This window comes from Leopardus geoffroyi, chromosome C1, assembly GCF_018350155.1.
Source record: "Leopardus geoffroyi isolate Oge1 chromosome C1, O.geoffroyi_Oge1_pat1.0, whole genome shotgun sequence".
Lineage (NCBI taxonomy): Eukaryota > Metazoa > Chordata > Mammalia > Carnivora > Felidae > Leopardus > Leopardus geoffroyi.
Genome location: NC_059328.1, coordinates 37,070,437 through 37,097,491, shown reverse-complemented (window position 1 = coordinate 37,097,491; position 27,055 = coordinate 37,070,437). Strand labels below are relative to the sequence as shown.

The following is a 27,055-nucleotide window of genomic DNA, read 5'->3' as shown; positions in this document are numbered from 1 at the left end:
CACCCTAGAAGGCCTCCAACCTTCCCTTCCATCCCAGGAGAGTCAGCCAACTGGTCTCTGGGCCTGGGGACCACGCCCAAGTCCGCCCAAGTCGTGGTATGGGATATCTGTCTGCCCTCAGGGGAGGAACCTAAGCTGAAAAGTACAGAGAGCAGATCAGGTCTTAAAGGTTTGGATTTGGTTGGAAGAAAGGAGGTAAAGAAGATATTTCAAACTGGGAAGAGCTGGAACAAAGGTCTTGTGGGGGAAATGGGGTGACTTTGAGGAGTGAGGAGAATCTGCCCAGCCTGAGCAAAGCTCCCAGGCATGGTCGCGGGGGTGGGGGTGGGGGGGGGGGTTGTAAGCCTGTCATCTGAGCATTGTCCTTTCAGTGCTGGGTGAGGGACTCAGCTTGTGTTTACCAAAGCATTTATTCACTCAGCAAATGGGCATTAATTAAGTGCCAGCTATGTGCCAGGCACCATGCCAGGAACCGAGGGTATGAGAGCGGATAGGGCAGACCCGATCCTGATTGAGCTCAGGGACAAGTGGAACACAGACAGGAAACCACCATTGCCTAGCAGCCCCTTGTTTCTGCTCCACACAGAAGCTGGGCCTGTCCCCATTTTACAGTTGAGGAAGCGGAGGCTGCCTCTGTGGCAGAAGTCCAAGGGGACTCGGCCGGGGCCAGCTGCTCAGTCCGTCCTTTGCCCAGCGGGAAGCTGGGAGCACGATTCGGACTTCCCGGAAAGGCGGGCGTGCGTCTGTGCACTGGGAGGGGGTCCCCTTTCCCCGCCCCTTCCCCGCCCGGCGGCCGCGGCGCTTCGGGCCGGGAGGGCGGGGGCGGAGCTGGCGTCGCCGCGGGGGCGGAGGGCGACCGCGGCCCGGCGGGGCGGGCGGGCCGGTGGACAGGCGAGAGAACCGGCCCAGCCGGAGAACGCGAGGAGGACGCGACCCAGCGTGTTGGGGATGTGACCCTGCGGCCAGAGAGGAGGACCGAGGCGGTCCCCGTGAGTGAGCGCCCGCGCCCCCGCCGCGCGCGCGGCCCAGCCTCGCTGCCACTTTCATTTCTTCGGCTGTCCCGGCGTGGCCTCGACCGGAGGCGACGTCCGCCCCAAGGCAGGCTGGCCGCAGGCGCTCGGTCCGGGGTCCGAGGCTCAGAGCTGTGAAAGTCGGGGTTGGGGGTGGCGGTGTTTGAGGGGGGCGTGTCTTCGGGAGCGGAAACGTCAGGCCTGCGCCTCTGGGTCCTAAGACAGGTCTGTCCCGGCAGCTGGGCGAGGGGGTCAGGGGGGTTCAGGGGGAGGGCAAGGGGTGGGCGAGGGTGACCGGGCGCGGTGGGAAGAGCGTGGAGTCCCGCCCCTACCTTTCTCTTGGATCTCTGCCCTCAGGGCGCCCCCGCACACCCATCCTACAGCTGTAGGCTGCATTCTGGGTTCAAACTGGGTCCAGCCCCTGTCCAAGATCCTGGGCCAGATCAGAGTAGTGGCAGGTGTGGCTCTGGCAGGGGGGTGGTAAATGTCAGGAACAGACATGGCCATTCTGTGGTCTTTTGGGAAGCCCACCCAGATGCCCACCCAGGGAGTGAGTCATCACTGGGTACTTTAGGAGTAAAAGGACACCGAGAATTAGCAGCGGGGACTGTGAGGCAGAAATGGCCATGATTCAGGGAAGGGACAGAGGTTCTGTGAGGGATGGAAACTCAGCAAGGGCATGGGAGTGGGAAGTGAAGAGACAAGGGGTGTGTATAGATTCCCTCCCTCCCCTTCCTGAAGCTTACTTACATTTTCTTGGGGAAAGACCCAGGTCTTGACATTCTACAGCCAGAAGATGGGAGTCTAGCTCACTGTCAGGTCACTTAAGGTGTTGTGGGGGCAAGAGGGAGGTTCAGCATGTTGGGGGAACAGGAATTAGGTTCATCTAATTGGTGGGAATATGCTTCTCCTCTCCCCCCACTCCCCTCCTTTCTCTCCCTCCACTCCCCTCATTTCCCCTTACCTCCACCAGACCAGTGACCAGCCAGTACAAGAAAATGGTCCTTTACTCATTGTCATGGGCTGCACCCCACCTTATCCTGGTTCCCAATTCAATCATTAGAGATCCCCTACCAGAAACTTGCTTTGTGAATGGTGGCTCCTCAGAAAGAGGACCTCCGTTTCTCCATCTGTGCAAGAAGTGGGTTGGTCGGTTGATTTTTCAGGGCTCTTTCAACTCTATAGTTCTTGATTGTAAGGTTTCCTTAAAGCCTGAGCATCAGCTATGTGCCCTGACTTAGGCTGGGGTAGGGGTGGGGCAACAATGGCCAAAGGGCAGCTTCCACCTGAGGAGAAAGGCTTCTGGGTTTAGTAGAGAGGGCTGTGGGAGGAGGTAGCATTCAACCTGGTCATGTGTAGTCAGAAAGACCAGTGGAAGAAAAACATGGGGGCAGGAGGGTGGGGGATCAGGAAACAGCCCTGGGTGGCTGGTGGAGGGAAGTGGGCAGGAAAGGTGGGGTGAGATGATGAATGCTCAGGTGGTAGTCTATTGGTAACTGTCAGTAAAGGGGGCTGTGCAAAGGAGGAGAACCAGGAACCCCACCTAATTGCAGTAGGAATGATTTTTGGAAGCACCTGCCGCAAGCAGAGTTTAGAATGCAGGTGGCATGTGAAGGGTGGAAATCTCCTCTGGGATCAGGAAGTTCAGGAGCCACACTGGGGACTTCTTTGGGTAGAAGTCAAGGATCAGGGAATGGGTGAGATGACTTTCCACATCTCCAAGGGGTTTTTTCAAGAGGACAAGATCCTGCTGGGAGATCTGCCCCTCCTGTCCATACCACCTGTCATTTTCTTGACCATCCCCATCCTGGCCTGCCTGTTATGGGTCCAAGAAAGAATCCTTGTTCCAAACTTCTCCACTAGCCTGACTTGTTGCCTAACCTGATACCTCCCCCAATTGTCACCTTGTTCCTGTCCTCATTCCTCCATTCTTCCCAGCATTATTAGAGACGTGAGAAAGGAAGGTGTTTCATATCAGCTCTGAGGTTAAGGCAAGGCTTTTTTTGTGGCTGTATTCAGCCTCAGTCTAGGGCTAGAGTCAGGACTCAAATTGACAAGGGTCAGAGCCAGGTCAGAGGTCAGCCCAGAGCCACAGCTCAGTGCTTAGCCTACACTCAGGCTTAGCCCTCAGTCTATGGCTAAATTCCATTCTCAGCAGGTACCTGGGTCTGATTTTCCCAAGAGCTCACACATGCACAGCGTAGGTGAGGTGACTACCACACCAGTCCCAGAAACCTAGTCTGTATGTGAGTGACCCAGGATGTTGCATGGGTGAGACTCATGCCTGCTACGGGGGTCACCCAGCCATGGAAAAGCTGAGACTAGAACCCAGGACCCCTGCCTGCCTCCAAGCCTGCTGTTCCAAACTCTGTTCTGAGTCTGGGATGCCTCCATTTAAGAGGCAAAACAAATTTGTCTGAATTCTAGATAGGCCCAGCTGGGTAGATCTGACTATATTCCCCTACTTTCCAGTGCCAGGCACACAGTAGGTGCTCACCGAGCTTGTACTGTCAGGTGCAGGGGGAGCCGGCAGCTTGTTCAGTTTTGGGTCTGGAGGAGGCTGGCTTGGTAGGGAGGGATCTCTAGCCACTGTTGGAGGAAGTGGTACCCATCTGGACCTGCCACCTCCCCCTCTCCTCTAGTGCCTGCAGCCACACTCAGAGGCCACCAGCTGGCCACATGAGGTCCCTTTCCTCTTTCGGGGGTAATAAAAGGAAAGTACATTTTTGGTAGAAAAGTCCCTCCCGCTCCCTGGGAATCCCCGGTGGCCGGATGGACTCGGGATATCCCAGAGGAAGCTGAAGGCGGGGCCTTGCTCCCTACCCCAACCCCCAGCACAATACAGCCAGCCTCTCCCACGCTGCACCACCTGGTCCACAGGGCACCCCTGAGGTCATCTTATCCAGGCCCCTGCCTCCTGGAGGGCCTGCAGGAAGCCTCTGCCACCTCTCTAATAGTCAACAGTAAGTCTGATGAGCACCTGTTTGGAGCCCAGGCCCAGACCTCTGTGAGATGCAGTGAAAGGGGAGAGGTAGCAAAATGAGATGGGGGGGGGGGGGCCTGTGGGCGCTTGGCAGGGGGAGCAAGGGTAGCTTGGAAATAGGGCAGAGGCCCTGGACCTAGGGGATGAGGAGGACTTAGACTCCAGGCAAAGGCTGAGGTGGGCCAAAAGCTGAGAGTGAGAGGGAAATGATGTGTTGGGAAGTCAAAGCCCTTTTGGTGAGGACCTCACCACCATGCTCTCTCCCCGTGCCCTTGGCCCTGGCAGGGCAGCCACAGGTCCTGCCCCTGGACACCTTGCCCTCAGCCCCGCCTGGCCATGGCACTGTGCCTGAAGCAGGTGTTCGCCAAGGACAAGACATTCCGGCCTCGGAAGCGCTTCGAACCAGGCACACAGCGCTTCGAGCTGTACAAGAAGGCACAGGCATCACTTAAGTCAGGCCTGGACCTGCGCACTGTGGTGAGGCTGCCACCAGGAGAGAACATCGACGACTGGATCGCCGTGCACGTGGTGGACTTCTTCAATCGCATCAACCTCATCTATGGCACCATGGCTGAGCGCTGCAGTGAGACTAGCTGCCCGGTCATGGCCGGAGGGCCCCGCTATGAGTACCGCTGGCAGGACGAGCGCCAGTATAGGCGGCCTGCCAAGCTCTCAGCGCCGCGCTACATGGCCTTGCTCATGGACTGGATTGAGGGCCTCATCAATGACGAGGACGTCTTTCCCACTCGTGTTGGTGAGTGCCACCTGGCAGGCAAATCAGGCCTGGCCAGGGAGGGAAGGAGCCACGAGAGGCCATTCTACAGATGAGGCATTTAGTTTGACACAGCAATTCCGTAAGGGGTTGGGCGGGGCGGGGCATGATTTTCATCCCTATTTTGTAGAAGAGGAAACAGCCTCAGAGAGGTTAAGTGTCTGTTCAAAATTAGGCATCTTAACCTAGGACTACGTGGTTCTGTTTGGGGCCCTTGTCTGAGGCTTAAGTGTCCTTCCAGGAACCACCCTGGCAAGACCACTATGATTCTCAGAACCTTCTAGAACAGATGTCTCTAGGTGCTCCTAACAGGTCACCTTGCCTTGGCTGACTGACTTGCAACCTCCTGGGAGCTCCCTCTGACTCCCTGCTCCAGGAAAGGGAAAGGGGTGGGGATTGGGAAGGCCAGATTGTATCTCCACCTCAGGGGGCTCAGAGGGCAGAATTTTCCCTTGTCAGGCCCAAGCCAAGGGGCCTTTTCTTATCTCAGCTGGGCAGCCTGGGCCCGTGAGGGTGGGGAGAGGAGATGAGTGAAGTCACACTGGCCCTGCTTCCCCACCCAAGGGCAGCAAGAGCGGGTGTCAGCCCAGGAGCTGAGCAGGCATGACACCGTACTCATCACAGCAGCCCCACCCCCACCTGGCCTCCCGTTCCTCCACATCAAGGCTGTAGGAATCAGAGATGGGTTGGGCAGGGTGGTCAAGCCCAGAGGGGAGATGTCTGAATACTGAGAGAGGCTGGGCACTGAGTCATGATTCAGTGCTCACAGCCCCTCCCCAGCTGGGGGCCTGCCATTTCCTGCACCATCATGCCCAACAGTGGGCATCTGCATTTCACATAGGAGGAACGGAGGCCAACAGAGGCAGTGCACTGAATCAGGAGGGATTCAGAAGTGCAGCTCAGGTCTCTTAAGACCCAGGGCCCCAAGTCTAGATGGGCAGGACAAGTCTGAGGAATATGGGCTGGGCCTAGTAGGGCTCACAGGGAGGCAGGGCTTAACCCCACCTGAGAGCAGTGAGGACCAGTATGGAGCAGGGTGGACCAGTGTGGGCCTGTGTCTGGGCTCTTATTCTCTTGTAGCCTCTTCTAACTCAGGACTGTGAGCCCCAGGTGTCTGTACCTTAACCCTGGGGATGACTCTGCCACAGCAGAGAAGATGGCATCGCCACCAAGATCTCTACCCTGAGTGTGAGGGGCTGTGCAGAAATTGTGTCTTTTTCACAGGTACCGGGCTTCCCTCAGGCAGGGGCTGTGGCATTTATCTCTGCGGGTCACAGCAGTGCAGTGCCAACAGCATTTTAATCCTGCCTTCAGTCTGTCTAATCAAGAAGCATGGCCTTGGGCAAGTGGCTTCACTGTCGTGTGTCACTGTCACACACTTCTACTTTATCCTATCTATGAGGCTATGGTACCCATACCATATGAAGCAAAAGGTGAGGAGGGCCCAGCACAGAACTTGGCTCAAAGATGGAAGGTTCTTCGTAAGTGTTATTGAACAGTTGAAGGAATGAGAGATATCTGAACTAGTTCTTGAGGATTTTGTAGTTCTCGGGATGGGGATCTGGGACCTGCTGTGTGAATGTTATGAAAAGGAAGGGTTGGGGTGGGGCTGGAGAAGGAGGTCAGGATCAGATCTTGAAAGTCCTTGAGCAGGCACCATGCTGTGCAGTCAGAACTTAATCCCAAAGACCAATGTTTTTAAAAATGGACCCTAGATGTTGATAAACTCGCCTTGGAATTGTAACCCAGGTGTCACAGGACAGCACCTGCAGACACACATATTCCTGTGGAGAATTTGAACATAACTTTCATCATAGCCAAAGAAGGGTTGGTCAGTGACCCAAGCACAGTTGCAGAGTCCTGCTCAGGGTGATGGGAAAATGTGGGAGATGATTTGTATTTCAGCAAGGGAGGGGCACAGTGAGATTTGTGCTTTGTTCAAAAGGGAAGTGGGGAGAAAGTGGACCATGGGCTCTCTCTGTCCCTGGCAGGACATCCTAGGCCTGGAATGAGGAGGGCAGGGTTGGGCAGTGTTTCATCACCAGGATGCTGATCCCCACCACTTCTGCCCATCCCCACCCCCTAGGAGTTCCCTTCCCCAAGAACTTCCAGCAGGTCTGCACCAAGATCCTGACCCGCCTCTTCCGTGTCTTTGTCCACGTCTACATTCACCACTTTGACAGCATCCTCAGCATGGGGGCTGAGGCACATGTCAACACCTGCTATAAACACTTCTACTATTTCATCCGCGAGTTCAGCCTTGTGGACCAGCGGGAGCTAGAGCCACTGGTAAGGCCCCTGTTGCCCTCTCCAACCAAGGCTAGCCTCAGAATTTTCAGATCCAAAGGCTATCTACTTCCAGAAAATCCAATACCCAAGTGGATAGATTAGAAGAAGGCAATTCATTTAGCAGTGGATTCTGTTCTTTAATAGAGAATTCATTCAAGTCTCAGTTTACAGACTTAAGTCTATAGTCTGGAGTTGGGAGTGGGGGCAGGAAGGGGCCAGGTTCAGGCAGAAGAACAGCCAGGCTCTATAGTTTGGGAAGGGGCTGCCTGGTAGGTTGAGCTCTGACTCATCCCTTCCCGCCTTATGTCTCTGCAGAGGGAGATGACAGAGCGGATCTGTCACTGAACCCAGGTCTGGAGTTGTTGACTGTCAGATGGACCATGTGAACACAGAATGGCTGGAGAGAGAACCCTCAGTAGTCTGGTAGCAGAGAAATCTGAAGTGCCTGGGACTCTTCCACACACACAAAGCCCCTGAACTTGTGGTTCTCAGGAGTCTGCCCACATGCCCCTTGACTGCTTATGAATGGAGAAGGGGAGAGCTTAAAAGTGGTCAAACAGAAGGAAAAAAGGAGCTACATCTCCACATGAAGTCTAGGGGTGGGATTGGCTAGGTTTCTGCTCCAATACTTGACCCTTCCATGGTGGTTCCCTTGCCTATTTGGGGAATGTGGATGTGGTTGAGTGATAGCAAGAAAGGTACTAGAGAGTGAGCAATCTGTGTGAGTGAATACAGATGACTGAGTGTGTGTGAGTGTATGTGTGTGTGTATGTGGTTTTCACCGTGGGGTGTGTCTATAAGAACTAGCTGCTTTAGATCCTCCCTGGCACATAGTAGGCCCTCCATAAATGTTAGGTAAATGGATGAATGGAAGGAAGGAGGGAAGGAAGAAGGAAGTTAATAGGGATTGGGACCACCAGACCACGACCACTGTAGGAGTGATGACAGGTCGTCCCCACTCTGACCATGTGTAAAAGTGCACAAAATGTGATTGTAGATGTAGCTCTATATTTTAACATTTAGGCTACCGTCTTCCATAAGCATGAGTTCTGGGGAGCTGTAGGGAGGTAAGGAGGGGGTCTTGCCCTGGATACCTACACCCCTGGCCCACCATGGACACACGTTCTGATTTGCTCAGCCAAAGATACCCAGGAACTATCATTTCACTCATCCCTCTGCCTCCAGGAAAGCCTGATTATAGACAGCCTCTTGAGGGCTGGGGTTGATCCCTTATATCCACAAAGGTCCTCTGGTCCCTAAACTGGAAATCATATACTCCAATCTAGCTCCCAGAATCTGTAGACTTGGCTCTCAGGATCTGAAGCCCAGCACAAAATAATCCTCCAGCCCAAGGAGCCAGTGGAACTTGAATTGGGGAACTCCAGCGTCTTTTCTCCCATCCCAGGACACTGAAGATGTGTTACTAGTGAATGGACCCTTCTAGGTTTGGAAAGCCCCCATTCTGCAAGGACCTGCCTCCTTCCCAACCATCCCCGAGACAGTCCAGCTGGTTGGATAGCTATCCACAGAGAAACTGTTGATTTGACACTCCATTACTCAGCACCGCCATGCCCAGCCCTGTGCCCAGATCCACAGGTGGGGAAACTGAAGCAGAAGCGGGGCCCTCCCCTCCAAGAGCCTCTACACTGGGAGGCCAGGATGGACAGCCACGAAGGGTCTGAGGATTATCCAGTCTCACAGAATCACTGTGTACCTAGGAGGAAACGGAAGCCCTGAAGAAAGGAGGGAGAAACTGTCCAAGGCCTCATAGCAAGGCTTTTATGGAGTTGGAGTAGAAACCAGGGGTCCTGACTCCCACCTCAGGGCCTGTGGATTGCTACATAGGGAGATGAGATGCATGTGGAAAGATGGTCTGACAGCCCCTCTCTAGGGCACAACTGTTCCTGCTTTGAGCAAAGACTTCTAGTGAATGTCAGAGTGCCCCACTGCCTCTCAGGTTGGCTGGGGCTGTCTGCTGAGCCAAGCCTCCAAAGTCATGCCCCTCTCAGTGGCCCAGAAGCTGCCTGATCTCTGGGGAAGTGTATGAGGCTCCTGAGGCCAGCCAGCTGGACCTGAGACAGCTGTCTCTGGAGAAGTTCCCAGGGGAAACACTGACCCAGCAGCTTTGCTGGAGGCTCTGGGTTAGGGTGGGGTCCAGGGATCAGAGATTGCCTCAGGGAGGACTGAGGACTGGAAGATGGGTTCTAGGCTGTGGCCAGTGCTGACTGCAGAGGGGTTGGGGAGATGGGAAATCTATTTTTGTGAAACAGAGGGAAGACTTTATTATTGTTATTTTTGGTAAAATAAAGGAGGCAAACTAAAGAGGCACTGGTGGGAAGCTGTGGTCTGGATGCCACATGGGTCCTGGGTAGGCTGTGGAGGGAGCCAGGCCAGAATGGGGAAGGGAAGTCTCTTTGTCCTGAGATCCCAGGCCATGGGGAGGGCTGGCTGGTGTGGTCACGTCTGGCCTAGCTCTACAGGGTGGAGACACTAAGGGTTTCCCAGGGTTCTGGGAATTCTGGACCCAGAACTTCTGGCCTAGTCTAGGACTCTCAGAGTAGGGAGGGTTGGCTCTTGACTTTGGGGAATTCAGTCTCTTGGGAGTCTTTCCTTGTTTCAGCTCAGGTTCCCTGGCATGGCTATTCTCACCCCACCCCTTAATCTGTGTGGCTTATTGGAGCTAGTGGGTTAAGGGACAGGGCAGAAATATAGTGCTACAGTCCCCAATCACAGCAGAGGAAGCCCTTCTCGAGAAAAGGCTGTTTGTTGGGTGCTGGTCAGAGCTCAAAGTTGGGGTGGCAAGACATGGGGCTGACTCCTGAGCTTATTCCCAAGGAGACAATTTGTTTTGGTCTTGCTGCCATTCCACTGTCCCTTACCCACCAGCTGCCCACACAAGAGCAGAAAACAGCTTGTTCTTAAGAGTTAGCAAAGGGCTACCTAGAGCTCTTTCCTCTCCCTAAGAAGGAGACAGCCTGGCTTTGTGCAGTGACTCTCCTGGGAGGCAGAGACCTGGGGTCCAGGCCCAGCCCAGCCCCTGAGGTACAGTGGTGGGCCTCTTTTCCCCTCTAGACCTCAATTTCCCAGTCTGTTTCATGACCAGGTGTGGGAGTGAGTGACTGACTTATCTCTGAGCTCCTTCATTACTCACAGTCTGTGGATCATTTACAATCAACAATAACAGCTAATACTCACTCTGTGTCAGGTACAATTCTAAATGTGTAACATACAATAGCTTACCAAATCAGGTTTGTCTTTGGCTATCTGCCTGGCTTGGCTCCCTTCCTGGTGCCCAGTATCCCTGCTTTCACTGCTCTAGGAGCTGGAGGCCCAGCCCAGCATTCTAAAAGGTAGCTCTGTTTGCACACTTCCTATGACAGGTACCCACTACCTCCTCAATGACTGGATAGCTCAGACTCTTAGAAAGTTCAGGCTCCGGGCTCGTAGTTATTTTGAAATACACTATGGCAGAGAAGGTAAATTTATCTCAGAACTGTGTGGCTAAGGCCTGCACTTTACATGAGAGTGTCTGAATATATCAGGAAGACATCACAAAACTGCTTTGAGAAATTCAGACAGGGATGCTCAGAGAAGACTGGACAGAGGTAGAGAGAAAGGAGGATACAGAAGAGAGAGCTGGTGCCTCAGCAAGACAGAGGATAGAGCCCCCACCTCCACCCCATAGGGCAAAACTTGGCAGGAGGGGTTCCTGAGAGAGGCATGTGTTGGGGGTAGAAGGGCAGTTCGGTTGGGCAGCCACTGCAGAAGGCTTTGTTTTCCTGCTTGTTCAAATTCCATAAAAATACTTAGAGCAGGTAATGAGGAAGCCAGCCACTGCATCTTGGGGCAGAGCTTCCACCTTTGAGTAAAGGATGCCCCCCACCCCACCCTTGGCCCTGAAGAACACTGTAGCTCCTTTTTTGAGGTTTCTGCTGCGATTCCTACTCTCCCACCCCCAAGAGCTGTATGTAGTGTGGGGTGAAGGGAGCCACAGTATGGCTAGAGCTCCACCTGATTTGGGGGAGCCCTCCTGGAGCCCTTCTCTCAGCCCCCAGAGCCATCATCTAATATTACCTGAACTTGGTCACCATGTGCATAGAGACATAGCAGTTTTAAGAACCTGGATTGGAACATAGGCCTGAGCAACTCAGGACCAGTTGGCTATTTAGATATTCAGGGAACAGGCCAGCATGGCCTCTGAGGACATGTAGCTTGAGTGGGCCTGGAAGGTTATGGGTGGGGAGAGGTCAGTATATACAGGGGCCTCAGGTTGGACTGAGGGATTCTGTAAGTGACTCAACACAGAAGCGTGGGAGAAGGTTCCCCTCTCCAGCCTTCATCCAGACTGGGAAATCTAGCAAAGCCCTGAATGTTCTCTCATGTTCCAGACCTTCTTCCATCATACAGGTGAGAACACTGAGCTCAAAAGGAGAAAGGAATAAACATTGTCAGAATGGTGGGAGACAGAAGTCTAAGAGGCTCTACCTCATCAGACCCACACAACAATCCTGAGACAGATAGGGAAGGGATGTTTACTTCCATTTCACCACGGAGGAAACACATTCAGAGTCAGGACCTGAATTAAACCCAAGTCAGCACTCATTCCCTCATTACACTTGCAGCCTAGGGAAGGGCTGGGGGTTAACATATTAATTTAAATGCACTTGGTTTTCGCCAAGAAATTAACTTAAAAAAATTCTTTTTTTAATGTTTACTTATTTTTGAGGGGAGGAAGGGGCAGAGAGAGATGGAGACACAGATTTCTAAGCAGGCTCCAGGCTCTGAGCTGTCAGCACAGAGGCAGACGACAGGATCAAACTCACAAGTGGTGAGATCATGACCTGACGCAAGCCGAAGTCAGACGCTTAACCGACTGAGCCACCCGGGCGCCCCTCCAAGAAATTAACTTTTAAGTGTTTCATTTTGAACTACTGGGGGTAATCCTTTACTCAAGGAAACTCTCAAGGTGAAAAGATAGGTACGCAAACGTCTTCAGAAATTTTACAGAATCAGCCCTCGTTTTAGAAAAGACTGGCAGCATTTCCCCACATGCAACAGGCATTTTAAAAATTCCATCCTGGCACACGGAAGCTCCCCGTGCATGTTAATTACACCAGCCGCTTGCCTGGCCGCGTCCCTCCTGGCGCTTCCTTGACTTCCCGACCTTCACTCCGAAAAAAATTTGTCAAAGGAGCTAAGCCCCACCCCCTGCCCCGGCAATCTCCACACCCCTCTCCCTCACTTGGTCTCAGTTTACTTAGCTCGCTCCCACCTTTTCCCGGGGAGTAGCCATCAGGGCGCACGCGCAGCTCCGCCCCTCTCTGGCCGGGCCCGCCCCCCGGCTCTAGCACCGCCTCTTCCGCGTTCTCGGAGCGACCTGCAGGTGGGTGCGCGCGACCGGTCCCGCAGAGAGTCAGCTGAGGTAAAGCCGCCCCAGCGAGGTATCCCTCCGAGCAAAATGGGGCGGGGGTCTGTGAAGGAGTCGGTGTGCCCGGGACAGGGCAGACAGGGCCTTCAGAGCGGCCCGAGTTCACGATCCGATCGTGCTGTGAAGGGAATGTTGAGGGGACGCTTGTTTAGGGCTCTCTTCAGGGACCGCGTCTGTGACCTGGTGGGGTACCGTCTGTGGCGAGCCCAGGACGCAGCGTGTGTCCCCCGTCGGGGCTCCGCCGGTGCCTGGGGTCAAGATTAGATTGACAGGTGTCAGAGGTCGGAGCTCAGTCAGTGGCCAGTTTGAAACTCAGCCCCTACCCTGCTGTATGGCTGGGCTCAAGGCGCAGGCAGTCCAACATCACGAATAGATTTTCCCGTGAGGAGTTTATTCTGTGTGTGTCCTACCTTATTTTAAAGTTAGCTGTTTTCATCTAAAAGCTCTTGACATGTGTGGGTCGCTGTACAGTGAGGAGAGATGATGTCAGGAGTAATCTGTTCTTCGGGATTTCCAGGCTACCGTCAGGTGGTCAGTAGCAGATCAGAGCCCAGCGCAGGTGACACGAATAAAATGTTGGAAGTGCTTGATTTTGGGTTAGGTAGTCCTGGGTTCACATTTCACACCTGCCGCTTCCTAGCTCTGTGTTCTTGGGTCATTTCCCCTCTCAGAGCTGTGGTTTCTCTGGTATAAAAAGGGCATAATACATATGGTCATTGTGAAGGTTGACTAGGATTACATGTGTCACTCAGGATGGCACCTATCACAGAATGGGTGCTGAATACATGGTAGCTGTGATTTCTAGGAACTAGGTCATTTTGGAGGGAAGAACTTTAGAGAGGCCCCAGGGGAAGAGTTGAGGTCACCTAGGTCTTGAACCCTCACTGGACTTTGTAGATGGAACTGACTTGTAGGATGAGAACAGAACTGATGCTTATTGACCGTGGCTTACGTGCCAAGCAGCGCCCTGGGCAGTTGATGTATATTGTCGCTCTAGATCCTCAGCCATCCGCCTGCAGCTTTCAGCCCTACTATCCTTTGCTTCAGCCCCTCTAAAAAGGGCCAGGCTGGAAGTGATGTAGAGAGGAGACTTGGGGTTGGATGTTCATGTGGAGCCAGACCAGTTCAAGACTTTGTCCCCTTCCCCAATTTCTCCCACCTCAGCTCTTCCCTTTGTGTGATCCCAGAGTTAATTGTGTTCTTGACTTCGGGGAGCCTTTACTCTAGTGCTGTAGCAGATTTTGATGGTTAGAAGGCCTGGCAAGAGAGCACCTCTTAAACTTAGATTGCATGAAGCTGAACCATGGCAGAGAGAAGTTCTGTGAACAGGACCTGTTGGATTCCAGCACATGCTTAGGAAGTGTATATGGCCTCCTGTTATGGGGTCCCATAGTAATCTAGTAATGTGGTTCTTTTTGCATCCCCTTCATGGGTGCCCGTGTGATCTTTCTAAGACAATTGTTCTCATCATGTTATGTCTCTGCTCAGAAACCTTGGCCGGCTTCACTGCTTACTATATAAAGTCTGGACTCCTCAGCTGCATAGACAATTCCCCCCTCCCCGCCCTATAATCTGTTCCCAAACCTATCTCCTGCCCTGTTTCCCTATGTTCTCCCAAAACTGCACCCATGCCTCAGTCAAAATAAACTAGTTTTTGTTGCTTAAATACTCCCTGTATGTTTCTTTGCTTGCACTCTCTTCCTGGCATTCCTTCCTCCTTTCTTGTCTTTCAAGGCTTGTCTCATGTGACCTTCTCAGCAACTTCCCCTTGCTGGATTAGTTGCCCCCCTCCCCATCTTCTATAGCAGGGGCTGAACCTCGAATATAGCTCTGATTACTGTCTACCTTGGGGTATATCACCTCATGTGTACTCTGAGTACACTGGTAGTAAGGGACCATGTCTGTTTCATCCCTCCTCTTCCTGACACATAGTAGGCCTTTGCAGTGTTTGTGGTTGAGTGAGTCATTGACATTTTTTATGTACTCGCTTCGGTCTTTGTTTTATGAGCTTTCAGGTTCAGAGTGGGCCTTTGTGTTCTTCCTTCTCTTTGTGCTAAGGAGAGCCCTTGTTTAGATTGATGATGCCCTAATTTACAGGCATCAAAGGGAAGAAAGTGCAGGAATTCTGTACAAGGCAGGATTCTTCATTGATATTATTGTTCTCTTGCCTTTGCTGTGAGTTTTGTTGGAAGGGAGCTGGTGCTCTGTTCAAGGACCTGAAATGAGTATGATATAGATCATGCAGGGGAAGGCTCACAGGTGGTTTATTAATCTGTTGTCCTGCCTTTGGCCTTGGCATTGTCCCTGGCCCTTTCCATCTGGGAACGAGCTGCTACCAACCCACGTTTTTCCTTGCCAACAGCTTGAGCACATGGAACAGAAGACTCCTTGATGATCATAGAAAAATACACATCACTGAAGATAGAGCAGTTTGGGAACCATCTGGTTCTACCTCTGATTTTACAGATGAGGAGAGGCCCCAAGAGGGGAAGGACTTGATCAAGACTGCACAAGCAATCAGTCAGTGGCAGAGATAGTACTAAAAGTGAAAGTACTGACTCTGTTTTTTGCAGTCCACCTACCTTGTTAATATAATATCTAACATTTATTGAGCACTTACTATGTGGTGGATACTATTTTAATGCTTTATATGTAACACCTTAAAACTCTGTTTATAGACTTGGAAACTGAGGCAGATGGAAATCATTCAGATCTACTTTCTGATTCCACAACTCTGGTTTTTAATATGGTGGAAATGGCAGTCCTCTCCTAACCAATGAGATAGAATAGTTCTCCAAAGAGTTTGCTCACAGATCCCCCTACCTCTGTGAGTAAGAGATGTCCTCCCAACAATGTATCCCTATAACCTGGGGAGATGTCTTGAGAGGAATCCAGAGTGTATTGAAAGAATGGATGAAAAAATTGAAGCAAGCCAATGAGTATTAGTTTATCATGTTTATCAAGTCAGGTAGTAAATGCAAAGTTTTAGAATAAACTCAGTCCAGGATCTTTCTGTAAAGATTCCCAGTCAAGGATGACAAGATTCAATTCAATGAACACATATTGAGCTCTTGCTATGTACAAAACCCTGGTATTGAGAAATATACAGAGAGGAAAACAACACATTTCCTGCCCTTCTGTAAGTAATTGTCTTCTCAGAGCCTTCTCCCTCCAGTGTAGTTGGGAAGATAGATAAGTACATAAATAACTGAAATCAGACTGACTGTGGTAAATATAGTAAGGAATGTAAACAAAGTGGGAGTTTGGGAAAAGGAGAAATCAATCCCAACATGACCAAAGGGGGTCTAGAGAAGGATTCTTGAAGGTGGAAATTTATGCTGGGCTTTGGAGGAAGTTCATTCCTATGAGAAGCTTCAGTTTGAGCACTGGTCTAGAGATGGAAATGAACAGAGGTGTGTGTGTGTGTGTGTGTGTGTGTGTGTGTGTGTGTGTGTGTGTGTTGGAGGAGAGGAGTGGAATGGGTAAGGAGAGGAAATAAGCTGAAATGATGGATTGTGGCCAAAACGTAGAGGGAAGTTGGGAGAAGAACATTAACATTTATTGAAGGTCTGCTCTGCATTATGGCTTGCAATATGTTAGGTGCTTTACACACTGTAATTTATTTAACCCTCACAATCCTATAATGTGGGGATATTTATCCCCAATTTAAAGATGAAGAAGCCAGACCTCAGAATGATTAAAGTGACTTGCTCAAGGTCAGGTAGCTAGTAAGTGTCAGAGCTTGGTCCAAACTGATGAGTGTTGGATTTCAAACACCTATGTTCTTTCCAGTATGCTGCAAGGCTCCTAATGCCATGACTAGGGTTCTGTTTCCTCTGGTTGCATAATGGAGGCTAGTCTGGAGCAAAGAATGTCCCAGAAGGAGGACATCAATGAGGAGTCTGTTGGAATAGTCTAGTTCAGGCTTAAACTGTGAATCACCAGCCTAATATGGAAGCTGCCTGGTCCAGGGCTGCTGCTGTAGCACCATAAACCAAGCATGTAGCCGTCCTTTGCTAGTAGAATCTCAGAATCAGTTTAGAGAGGCTGCTGGCACCCTTACATTTCAGGCCTAAGTTCTAATGTGAGATTCACAGGTTATTACAGAAGTGTCTGGGGAAGGAACCCGTTTGGCAGATACTGTTCCTTCATTTTCTCACCCTTACATTGAACAAGAATCTGTAGTGGAGGAAATAGGACTAGCTCAGAGTCACTAGGCTGGTCTTAGTTTTGCTCATTATCATCTGTGAGGCCTTGATGTCAGCTTCTTCCTCTGTAATATTGGATCTGTTTGGGTTCACTTTTGAGATCTCTTCTCTTGCTAATGTCATGTGTTGCTTTGCTCTTCCTGGGTTGGGGTAGTATAAAGAAGTGGCCAAGTTGGGGCGCCTGGGTGGCTCAATCGGTTAAGCGTCAGACTCTTGATTTCGGCTCAGGTCATGATCTCACAGTTTGTGGGATTGAACCCCACATCGGGCTCTGTGCTGACAGCAGGGAGCCTGCTTAGGATTCTCTCTCTCCCTCTCTCTCTCTCTCTCTCTCTCTCTCTCTGCACCTGCCTTCCCCCTATCTCAAAATAAATAAATAAACTTTAAAAGAAGTGGCTGAGAATATACACCTGAATTCCAAGAGATTAGGCTTTAAATTCCAGCCTCTCATGCTTCTTGTGGTTGCCAGTAGCTAGGTGTATAGACTCCAGAGTTGGACTGACTAGGTTTGAGTCCTGGCTCTATCACTTGCTAGCCGTGTGACTGGGGCAAGTTATTTAACCTTCCCGGGTCTCAGTGTCTTCATCTGTAAATTGGGGATACAAATATTATCCCCCTCATAGGGTTGTTATGAGGATTGAGATAACTCATCTCAAACACTTAGCACAGTGCCCAGCATATACTAGGTGTTCAATGAATGTCAGCTTTAATACTAATCATATTAACAATTACTATCAATGTCTAGTTAGCTATTCTTTTTATAGAAAGTATATTTATTAGGGCCATTTTTCCTACGGTCTTACTCTGACATTGTTGCCTTCTCTTTCTTTCCATTGCCTCATCAGGAAACTTTGAAATAATAGATAGTTCTATCACAGAGCTGCAAAGTGTAACATGACAGAAAATGCCTATAGGAAGAGGGTCAGGTAAAAGTCAGTGGCTCATTAGAAAATCTCACCTGACTTGTGGTTTCACCACCTCTGTCACGATAAACGGGAAAAGAGCAGCATACTTATTCCCTTTTGCACAGCCTTCAACAAAAGTGCCAAGTAAGACCCCTCCAATTCACTTGCCAAAAAGTACAGTAACAGTATCTCTGGAAAAGTAGTACGTAATTTGGTTCTTCTTTTTCTCCAGTTTAAACCCCTTTGACCTTAACTTAAGCCACTTCATCTTGTTCCATTGTCCATAAATATGGAGAATTTCCTTCTGATTTTAAAGGCAGGATAAGATCAAGATTTTCTCATGAGAACCTTTTGTGTACTTAAAGCCAGAATCGAGTTAGGCCTCCTCTTCTCTTCTCTAGGTTAAGCAGCCTTGGTTTCTTTTACCTCAGTCTTAAAACCTATTTTCCGTTGCTTGGATCACATTGGTCATGCTTCTTTTCCTTCTTTTTGGTTTTTCTATTTCTTGGCAGTGACCCAGACTGCTTAGTCTGCTAATAAGAGTCCAACTAAAACAGTTTAAGGGAAGAATAACTTCAGGTGTTTTCATTCAGTCATGAACATTTATGGAGTGTTTGCCCCGTGCCAGGCCCTGTGCTAGGTGTAGGGTACCCAGAGAGGAATTAGACATAGTCTTCACCCTGTCCCTAGCTCACAGTCTAAGGGGAGGTGTACAATTAAATGTTACAAATGCCGTGATTAGATTATGCACAAGTGTGGAGAGCTGGAAATTGTTGAGGGCCATTAGGTAGAAACAGATCATCCATTTTGCCTGGACTATAGGTCAAAATTTCTGTAGAGGAGTGGTAGGACACAATGCAGGAGTGGTAGTCTGAAGCAAGGTTGTGGAGGCCCTGAGTGACAGCACAGGAGCTTGGTTATTCCAGCGATGGTGGATACCCATTAGACGTGTTGGAGCAAGGAAGTAACAGGCTCATATTTGGGGTTTTGGACCAAGCACAGAGATACCACAAGCTTTAGTCTTATTGGTCCTCCATGGATGTTTTCATATTACTTGAAAGTAATATGATGGATCCCTTGTTTGTAGACTGGCTTTTTTGCTCTAAAACTTCTTTAGAAAAATTAGTTCTTAACTCTGGAAAAATTTCATTCCTTATACAGGCAGGAAGTTTGTGAGGAATTGAGAGAGAATTGGGTGACCAGCCTATATAAGACTCAGTGGCAAGCCGATGTGTGTAGGTATGGTCTGACCACATTCACCCTTTCCCAGCCCTATCCCAGGCAGAGGTCCAGGAAGGAGGAGAGGGCTCCAGAGCTCATCAGGGTATTTGGTAAGCCATGCTGAGAAGAGTCAGGCAGTGTGAGAGACAGAAGTTCTTTCTGAGGAGGAAAAGAGGCCCAGAGGAATTTGAAATGGTGCCAGAAGGAATCAGGGCCAACCAGGCACTTAGAATCCTGGGTCATGAATCTGAAAACCTCCAAATTCTATCTCTCTGCCTTTGTACTTTGCTATCAGTTTATTCCTTCTGGCTGCCCAGTTGTGGTTTACAGAGTGCTGTCCAGGGCCACAGCTAATCTGGGGAAGCCTTATCTCAAGCTAGAGTCATATCTGCTATTTATGGAGTGCCTACTTTGTGCCAGCCATTGTGCCATGAACTTGAAATACATTAACTCATTGAATTCTCACAACAAGCCTGCGGCGTAAGTATTCTTGCCCCCACTTTATAGATGATGACAGTGAAGCAGAACGGTTAAGTATTATTTCCAAGACAACCTCATTAGTCAATGCGTAAGCCAGAATCTCAATCTAGGCCCTAATGGCTCGAAAGCCCATGTACTTCCTACCTCCCCAGCCCTTGAGTAGTTCCAGACAGCAGAATAACACAAAATCCATAAAGGAATTCTGAAGATTGTTTTTACTATAAACCTACTAGAGGTAGAAATGAACAGAGGTGTGTGTATGTGTGTGTGTGTATTGAGGGGAGGGGAAAGTAAACTGGGTTGGCAAACTCTGGCCTACAGGTCATATCTGGCTCACCACCTCTTTTGTGTGGACTAAAGAATACTTCTTACATTTTTAAATGGTTGGGGGAAAAAATTCAAGAGAAGATTAATATTTGTGATGGGAAAATTATATAAAATCCAAATTTCAGCATCCGTAAGTAAGGCTTCGCAAAAGTAGAGCCACAGTTGTTTATTTACATATTGTCTATGGCTGCTTTCACTCTACAAAGGCAAAATTAAGTAGTCACAACAAAGACCATGTAACACAGAAAGCCTAAAATGTTTACTATCTGGTTCTTTGTGGAAAAAAATGGCGGGGCTCCTGGATGGCTCAGTCAGTTAACCATCCAATTTAGGCTCAGGTCATGATCTCACATTTCATGAGTTCAAGCCCTGCATCGGGCTCTATGCTGACAGCTCAGGGCTTGGAGTCTGCTTCAGATTCTATGTCTCCCTCTCTGTCTCTCTGCCCCTCCTCCACCTGTGCATGCTCTCTCTCTCTCTCTCAAAAATAAAAAATAAACATTTTTTAAAATTTGGCCAAGTCCTACTATAAGCAACAAGAAGCAACCAATGGCAAGACTAAAGACAAAGAGTTGAAGTTCAAAGATGGTCAAGGTTGTCCCTGGAGGTGTGGCTGTAAGGAGAGGGAGTGTAACCTGAGCTTCTTTGGGCCCTGGAAATAGTTTTATTGGGCCAAAGAGATTTGTTGGGGAATAAAAAGTACAGTAGGAAGGATAATTGTATGTGCCAACATTCTCTATTGGACAATAAAGAAATATTTTATGGATGAAGTAACTTGGATATTTACTAGAGCCCTTTTTTGTGCCAGATACTCTGTTAGATACTAGAAATACAAAGATGAAAAAGAGGTGTCACTGCCTTTGAGTAGCTTATGGCCTAGTGGGCAAGCCACACATGCATGTGAATAGCAGCTCTGTGTATTATCATAGCATGCCATGGATTTGATGAAATGCTGGATGAAGTAAAAAAGAGCCAGGGACTGCTGTACTTTGTGGAACCACTTTCAGTAATTCATGAGAGGTCCTGAAGGATGAATAGATGTTCTTTTCAAGAAGCAACGTACCAGGCTGAGAGAAAGCCTGACCATGTGAGTATTTGGAGCAAGGAGGTTAGAGGAGAAAGAGACATTAGAAATGATTTAGGGGCGCCTGGGTGGCTCAGTCGGTTAAGTGTCCAACTTCATCTCAGGTCACGATCTCGCAGTCTGTGATTTCGAGCCCCGCGTCGGGCTCTGGGCTGATGGCTCAGAGCCTGGAGCCTGCTTCGGATTCTGTGTCTCCCTCTCTCTCTGACCCTCCCCCATTCATGCTCTGTCTCTCTCTGTCTCAAAAATAAATAAACGTTAAAAAAAAAAATGATTTAGAAACATTCTGTGGGTGGGCAGCTGGCAGGGTGAGATAATCTGATAGAGAAGAAGGGAAAGGAGGAAGGATGGGGGTTGGGACAAGTCCAGTTCGGGACACGTGATTTGAGGTAATGGTGAAACATATCCGGCTTCCAGTTTAAAAATCATTTTAGAAATGTTAGCACAGAGGCCCAGAATTCAGATTTAAACTGCATGATCAGAGCTTTTCCACTGGGAAAAAAGGGAAGTAGAGACTCATTTTGTAGAGAAATTGACAAATCAGCTTTGATACAGGATAACTAGAGCCGCGAGTTTGAAAATAGCAGTGGACATGTAGAAAATGACATCAGATGGAAAACTAGCAATAATTATGCATTGGGCATAAAACCTTGCTCGTGTTTATACCACCTGCTGCTCTCGGCATCTACTCTTACCTTTTCTGGCTCCACTGCCTGCTGCCTGTGAGACCTCGACCTGGCCACTAAGAGATAGAGCCAGAACTCATTCATCCCTAAAAACATGGACGACAGAGAAGTGTCAGCTTTTACCTTCTGCGAGATGCCCTTCGGCGACCAGAGCTGTCCAGAACTGTCATCCAGGCCTAGGTCTGGACCCCCACAGTGGAAACAGAATCTGAAAACTTTTACTCAGACCCTTGTTAAATCTCCAAATGCTTGGTGTCAACATTTTCAAACACTCAAATGTCTAATTTTCCCACAGATGGGAAATCTGTGATGGCCTTGTGTATATCTACTTACTAGTATGACACATAGGTTTGGGGGAACACGTAGAGTGAGCTTTATCTTCTTTAGTCGTTTTAAAGAAGTCAGACTTTTATATCTTTTCTATTTCTGCTTTTTTTAAGATTTTCATGCCAGGTGAAGCAAAAGCCAGTGTAGAACTGAAGAATGCTACCCTCCAGAGGCCATTGAAATGCTGCAGTAGCTGGTAGACAGCGGCCCTCTGTCAGGAGCATTATTTCATTATTTCATCTCAGTTTACAGAGGATTTACTTCTCAGAAGTTGGGCAAGGTAAGACGGATGCACATTTCACTTAACCTTTTTGATTGCTTCGGGCGGAAATTACCTGATACTTCCAGAGGGAAGGGTGGGTCAGAGATTTCAGTATTCAGGGGGCAGCAAGGATTAACTGGGTTGCCTGGCATGCCTAAAACAGTTACTTAGTTGGGGCGCCTGGGTGGCGCAGTCGGTTAAGCGTCCGACTTCAGCCAGGTCACGATCTCGCGGTCCGTGAGTTCGAGCCCCACGTCGGGCTCTGGGCTGATGGCTCAGAGCCTGGAGCCTGTTTCCGATTCTGTGTCTCCCTCTCTCTGACCCTCCCCCGTTCATGCTCTGTCTCTCTCTGTCCCAAAAATAAATAAACGTTGAAAAAAAAAAAAAAAAAAAAAAAAAAAACAGTTACTTAGTAGAGACAAGCACATTTCTACCAGAATACAATGGCCGAGAAGGTCACAAGGAAAACCACACAGTAGGTAAAAACATATTTATTTACTTATAAAAGTAAAACAACTGTACCATAAATAACAAAATTCAATAAAACAGAGGTATGAAAAGTAAAGTTCTGTACCCACCCAATTTCATTCTCTTAAAGTAACCATTGTTAATAATGGCTTGAGATGTATCTTTTGGGGTTATTTATTTTTATTTTTATTTTTATTTTTTTACTGCATAATATTTGTGACATGATGCTACTCTGAAGTGTTCTTTTTTTTTTTTTTTTTTTAATGTTTTATTTATTTTTGAGAGCAAGAACTCGAGCAGGAGAGGAGCAGAGAGAGAGGGAGACAGAGGATCCGAAGCAGGCTCTGCACTGAGAGCAGTGAGCCTGATGCGGGGCTCGAACTCACAAACTGTGAGATCATGACCTGAGCCAAAATCAGACGCTCAACCACCTGAGCCACCCACGTGCCCCTGAAGTGTTCTTGAATACCTGCGGCTTCATCATGCCTGGCAGATTACAAATAATGCCTGTGTTGTAGATTGGGTCAGATGAGGGTTGGCTGAGAATAATTTTAGTCTGATCTGTGAGCTTTTTACTCCTTTGCTGCTATGTGTCACCCTTCTTTATCTGAAGCTTCCCAGTGGCCTTCCCCCATTCCCAACCAGCTCCCCTTCCTGAATTCTCCCCTTCTTTCGTGGTACCACTGCTCTTAGGGTTACCTGACTTTAGTTAATAAACATAGCTTCATAAACATATACTGAGGTCCTCCTCTGTGCTGGATCCCTGCTGGGCAGTGGGGACAGAGAGAAAATAGGCCCCATCCCATCCTTCAAAGGGTAGTCATCTTGGACTCCTCCACCATCTCCAGTCACTTGGCAGGACTAGGACCAGTTCTGCCGGTGCGGCTTCATCCCCTCGCCTCTTTCTCCCATTCTGTCCCTGCCTCGGTCACAGGCTTTCCTTGCCCTCCTGCCTATTGCGGCGGCCTCTCTCTACTCTCCCAGACTCCGTCTAGCCTCCAGTCTGTTCTGCATATCACAGCCAGTTTCATAGCCCAGTCCCTCCCCACTGCCTAGAATGGTGGTTCACAAGTGTGCTCTGCTGACCTTGGGGGTCTTTGAAACCTTTTCAGGGTATCTACAAGGTCAAAACTGTTTTCAGAATAGCACTAAGATGTTATTTGTTGTTGCAAAGCAACAGTGTGTAGAACTGCTAGTGCGTGAGCATGAGTCCAGGCAGCGGCACAAAGATGTGCTAGCAGCCTCTGTATTCCTCACTGCTACACTCCCAGCTTCTTACAAAATGCCATTTTCACTTAAGAATGTCCTGATGAAGCAATAAAAAGTATTAATTTTAGTGAATCTCAGCCCTGGAGTACACATCTTTTTTTATTCTGGGTGACAGAATGGAAACGCTCACAAAGCACTTCTGTACATGCTGATGTACCCGGGTTGTCTCAAGGCAAAGCGCCTGTGGGATTGTTTGCATTACAAGCTGAACTCTTCATTTTTACTTGAAAGAAGGACTGAGGCTTGAGGAGGCTGCAAAGTAGATAGGGACCTTGGAGGGCCTTGCTGGCCACGTTAATAAGCCCGCGTGATCTGACTTCAGCCTGCCCTTTTCAGCTTTTTATACTACCCTGCTCACCCAAATCCAGTCCTTCACTCCTGCTTGCTCTTTCTAAAGCACACACTCCCTTTACCCGCTCTACCCTTCCTCTGATCATTCCTTCCACCAGGAGATGCAGTGACAGCTCTGAAGAGTGCTTGTGATCCCAGAGTCAGAACAGAGGAAGAAGATGGGCCTGACTCCAGACCCTTTGCCTCTGGGAATCTTGCTGTCACAGCCCTGTTGGGGGCCTGTTGTGAATGACCACCCTGCTGGCACCCGGGGGGGAGGGGGGCTCACACTGCCCACTTCCACAGCAGTTGAATGAGAATCTGCAGTCTGCCTAATGCTGGCCAGCCTTGCAGCACACAGCACTCTTGGGAAAAACCTGTGAACTACCCTAGCCCCTTGGAATCACACTCCCAGACTGTCATCTGAGTGAGACGATTTCACGGGTGGCTCCTTTCATCTGTCATGCGTTAAATTTGACTAGCTTCTGTTGGAGTGTACTTTTCCTTGACCTTGTCCCCTACACAGTAATGATCCATCAGAAACAAAATCAACCAACTAATAGGTCAGGTGGAAGAAGAACGTAGCTGTGTACCTGATACCCGAACTGCCATGAAATAACATGGTTGGACTGGTTTGTAGCTCATCCTCCATAATATGCCGAAGCATAAAATGCAAAGTTATCTCCAAGTAAGACAGAGAAACTTATGATTAATCAGATTTCTGATTAATATAATAATGTGGCAGTAATGCTTTTGTATTTATGTAAGCTAGTGCAGGGCTGCCCAGCCTTTTTGACATCATAGCACACACAGAAAATGATATTGTTCAGCCCGGTGAGGGGATCAATACCTCATTCACAGGACATCAGTAGGGAAGCTCTGTGCTAAGGTTTCTTTTTTTTTTTTTTTTTTTTTAAGGTTTCTAAATAAAAGCATTCTTATTGATGCCTGGCTAACTTTACCCTCCTGCCTTTCAGCATTAATGTTTAAATATAATATTAATAATATTTAATATATGAAGTAATATTAAATATGCTTATAATAATGTAATAGTTAAAAGCTTGACTTTTAAGCCAGTCTATCTAGATTTAAATCCTAGCTCTGCCACTTACTTAGCTACGTGACGATGGGCAAATTAATTACTTAATCTCTTTGTAGCTCAATGTCTTCATCTGTAAAATGTAGATAATAATTATACTTATCTCCTCCAGTTGTGAAGATGAAATAAGTTAGGATATGTAAAATGTGGTGTTTGTAAAATACTTGGGACGTTGCCTGGCATATGAAGAGCACCACGTAAGTGTGCCTGCTGTCACTAGTCATTGTGTGCACCATGGCTGCGAGTACTACTCCTTCAGGGACGTCAGCGTCCTGGGCTCCAGCTCCCCAGACCCATCCTCGGTGCCTGCCCCTCAGCCACACATGTGTCAGTCTTAGCTCTTCCTTCAGAGTACCCACCCCCTTCCTTTCATCTCCTCCGGTCTCCATTGTTTGGGGACCTCCACCAGCTGGTGACTGAGAAGGCATCACTACAAATAATTGTACTCATCACCTTGTTCTCACCACTGTTCCTTCTCTGGAAAGCCCTTGTGACTGAGGCAAATAACTCTTACAGGGTGGGAAGAGGAGTGAACCACAGTCTTTGAAGAGAACTCTCAAGTCCTTGGGAGAGGAGTGTGAGCTAAATTTGCTGAGCTGAGTTAGCCAGCAAAGTCGTGTTCTTAGCGGGGAAATGATCTCCTTTGGTATCACATAGCAGATGCAGGAGCTGGTCGGTTCTCTGAAGTTTCTGTCAAAACATGGAGAACAGATATGGTGATTTGGGGGACAGTGTGGAGAAATGACAGTTCTTTCAGAGGCAGGCCTTGGGGTCACCTGTGGGGAGAACTGTGGATGATGGGTACTTGCCTGTCAGGAACATCTGTTGCTGTTGCAGTCCTACCCAGGTGAATCTCCTCAGTGCCTCCTCAGCTGCTCCGGGAGTTCTGATTCGCGCTGACCAGCCATAATGCTTCTCTTCAGGCTTAGCACATGTTCTTTGTCTGTCTCTCTCCCCAAGCCCACCCTGGCCAGTTCCCATTTATCCCCCAGATGTCAGCTTAGCTGTTCCTTCCTCTAGTTACCAAGCTGAGTTTGATGACTGTCTTCTGCTCCACAGCACCTGCTACTTGCTGTCACACAGCACCTGTCCCACTCTATTGAAATTGTTTTACACACCAGTGGATTTAAATTCCTAAGGGCAGAGACCGTGTCTTCTCTTGTATTCTCACTGCCAAGCACTGGACAATCTGTAGGTACCCAGTAAATATGGTAGTTGCCGAATTAGTAAGTCAGTAGTGCTCTTATGTTGTGTCTTCTTTGACCCTCACACAGCCTGGTGGTGCAGGCAGCCCGGGCCTTACTCTGACCTTTTTTGTTACATGAAGAAATGGATACTTAGGGAAGCCAAGCAAGCTACCAGAGTGCACACAGTGCTGGAGAGCCAGGATTGAGACTGGTATCTCTCAGGCTCAAATGCTCATTGCATCATATTGTCATATTGGTTTTTACAGAATTTTTCCTTTTAAAAAAATTAGCATTTAAAAAAGATAAAAATTAACATAGTATTCTATGTTGTTTTCCAGTATTATAAAAATAACATCTTCAGGGCACCGATATTCCTGAAATGTTTTTTCCTCGCTGAATGTTGAATTTCAATACAGAGAAATCTACATACAGTTTTAAATATTGTATGATCAGATTCTAAATTGCAATTTGTGTCGGAGAAAATTTATTGTGTATTTTATTGAAAATAAAACTTGGCTAAAACAATAAGAGCATTAAAAAGTAACACGTTTCATTATATACAACTTGGAGAATGCTGAAAAATATAAAGCAGAAAATAAAAATCACCCTATCACACAGAGAAAACTACTATATAGATTAGAAACATCCTGGACTCGAAAGGTAGCACGGAGTTTGAACCCGCTAAACCGCTAACTAGATGTTTGATGTTTGGTAGATTGT

The 27,055-nt window shown here is 48.6% G+C and overlaps 2 protein-coding genes across 15 annotated transcripts in view; both read left to right on the top strand.

Moving 5' to 3' along the window:
* The first annotated feature begins 795 nt into the window (after positions 1-795).
* On the top strand, positions 796-9,382 carry MOB3C (MOB kinase activator 3C). 6 transcript variants are annotated; one of them, XM_045477229.1, is made up of 5 exons: positions 872-1,235; positions 3,856-3,973; positions 4,279-4,747; positions 6,852-7,054; positions 7,370-9,382. In XM_045477229.1, the coding sequence occupies exons 3-5, from the start codon at positions 4,330-4,332 to the stop codon at positions 7,397-7,399; spliced, it is 651 nt and encodes a 216-aa protein (XP_045333185.1). In that variant the 5' UTR covers positions 872-1,235; positions 3,856-3,973; positions 4,279-4,329; the 3' UTR covers positions 7,400-9,382. The 6 variants fall into 6 exon arrangements, with proteins under 6 accessions (XP_045333188.1, XP_045333185.1, XP_045333183.1 ...); XM_045477227.1 differs by having other exon boundaries at positions 3,846-3,973; XM_045477230.1 differs by having other exon boundaries at positions 876-989; positions 3,846-3,973.
* A 2,976-nt stretch (positions 9,383-12,358) lies between these two features.
* The window catches only part of MKNK1 (MAPK interacting serine/threonine kinase 1), a 41,071-nt gene continuing 26,374 nt past the window's right edge, over positions 12,359-27,055 (top strand). For 3 of the 9 annotated variants that reach the window (XM_045477222.1, XM_045477223.1, XM_045477220.1), the window contains exons 1-2: positions 12,369-12,476; positions 21,834-22,000. The gene's annotated coding sequence lies outside the window, so the exon portion shown is untranslated. Of the gene's footprint in view, positions 12,496-21,833; positions 22,001-27,055 lie in introns of all 9 variants that reach the window. The other 6 variants (XM_045477219.1, XM_045477218.1, XM_045477226.1 and 3 more) reach the window with 5 other exon arrangements.

Coding starts and splice junctions, on each gene's coding strand:
- MOB3C (XM_045477232.1), top strand. CDS start 4,330: ATGGCACTGTGCCTGAAGCAGGTGTTCGCCAAGGACAAGACATTCCGG. Junction 4,748..6,851: donor CGTCTTTCCCACTCGTGTTG/GTGAGTGCCACC, acceptor CCCACCCCCTAG/GAGTTCCCTTCCCCAAGAAC. Junction 7,055..7,369: donor AGCGGGAGCTAGAGCCACTG/GTAAGGCCCCTG, acceptor ATGTCTCTGCAG/AGGGAGATGACAGAGCGGAT.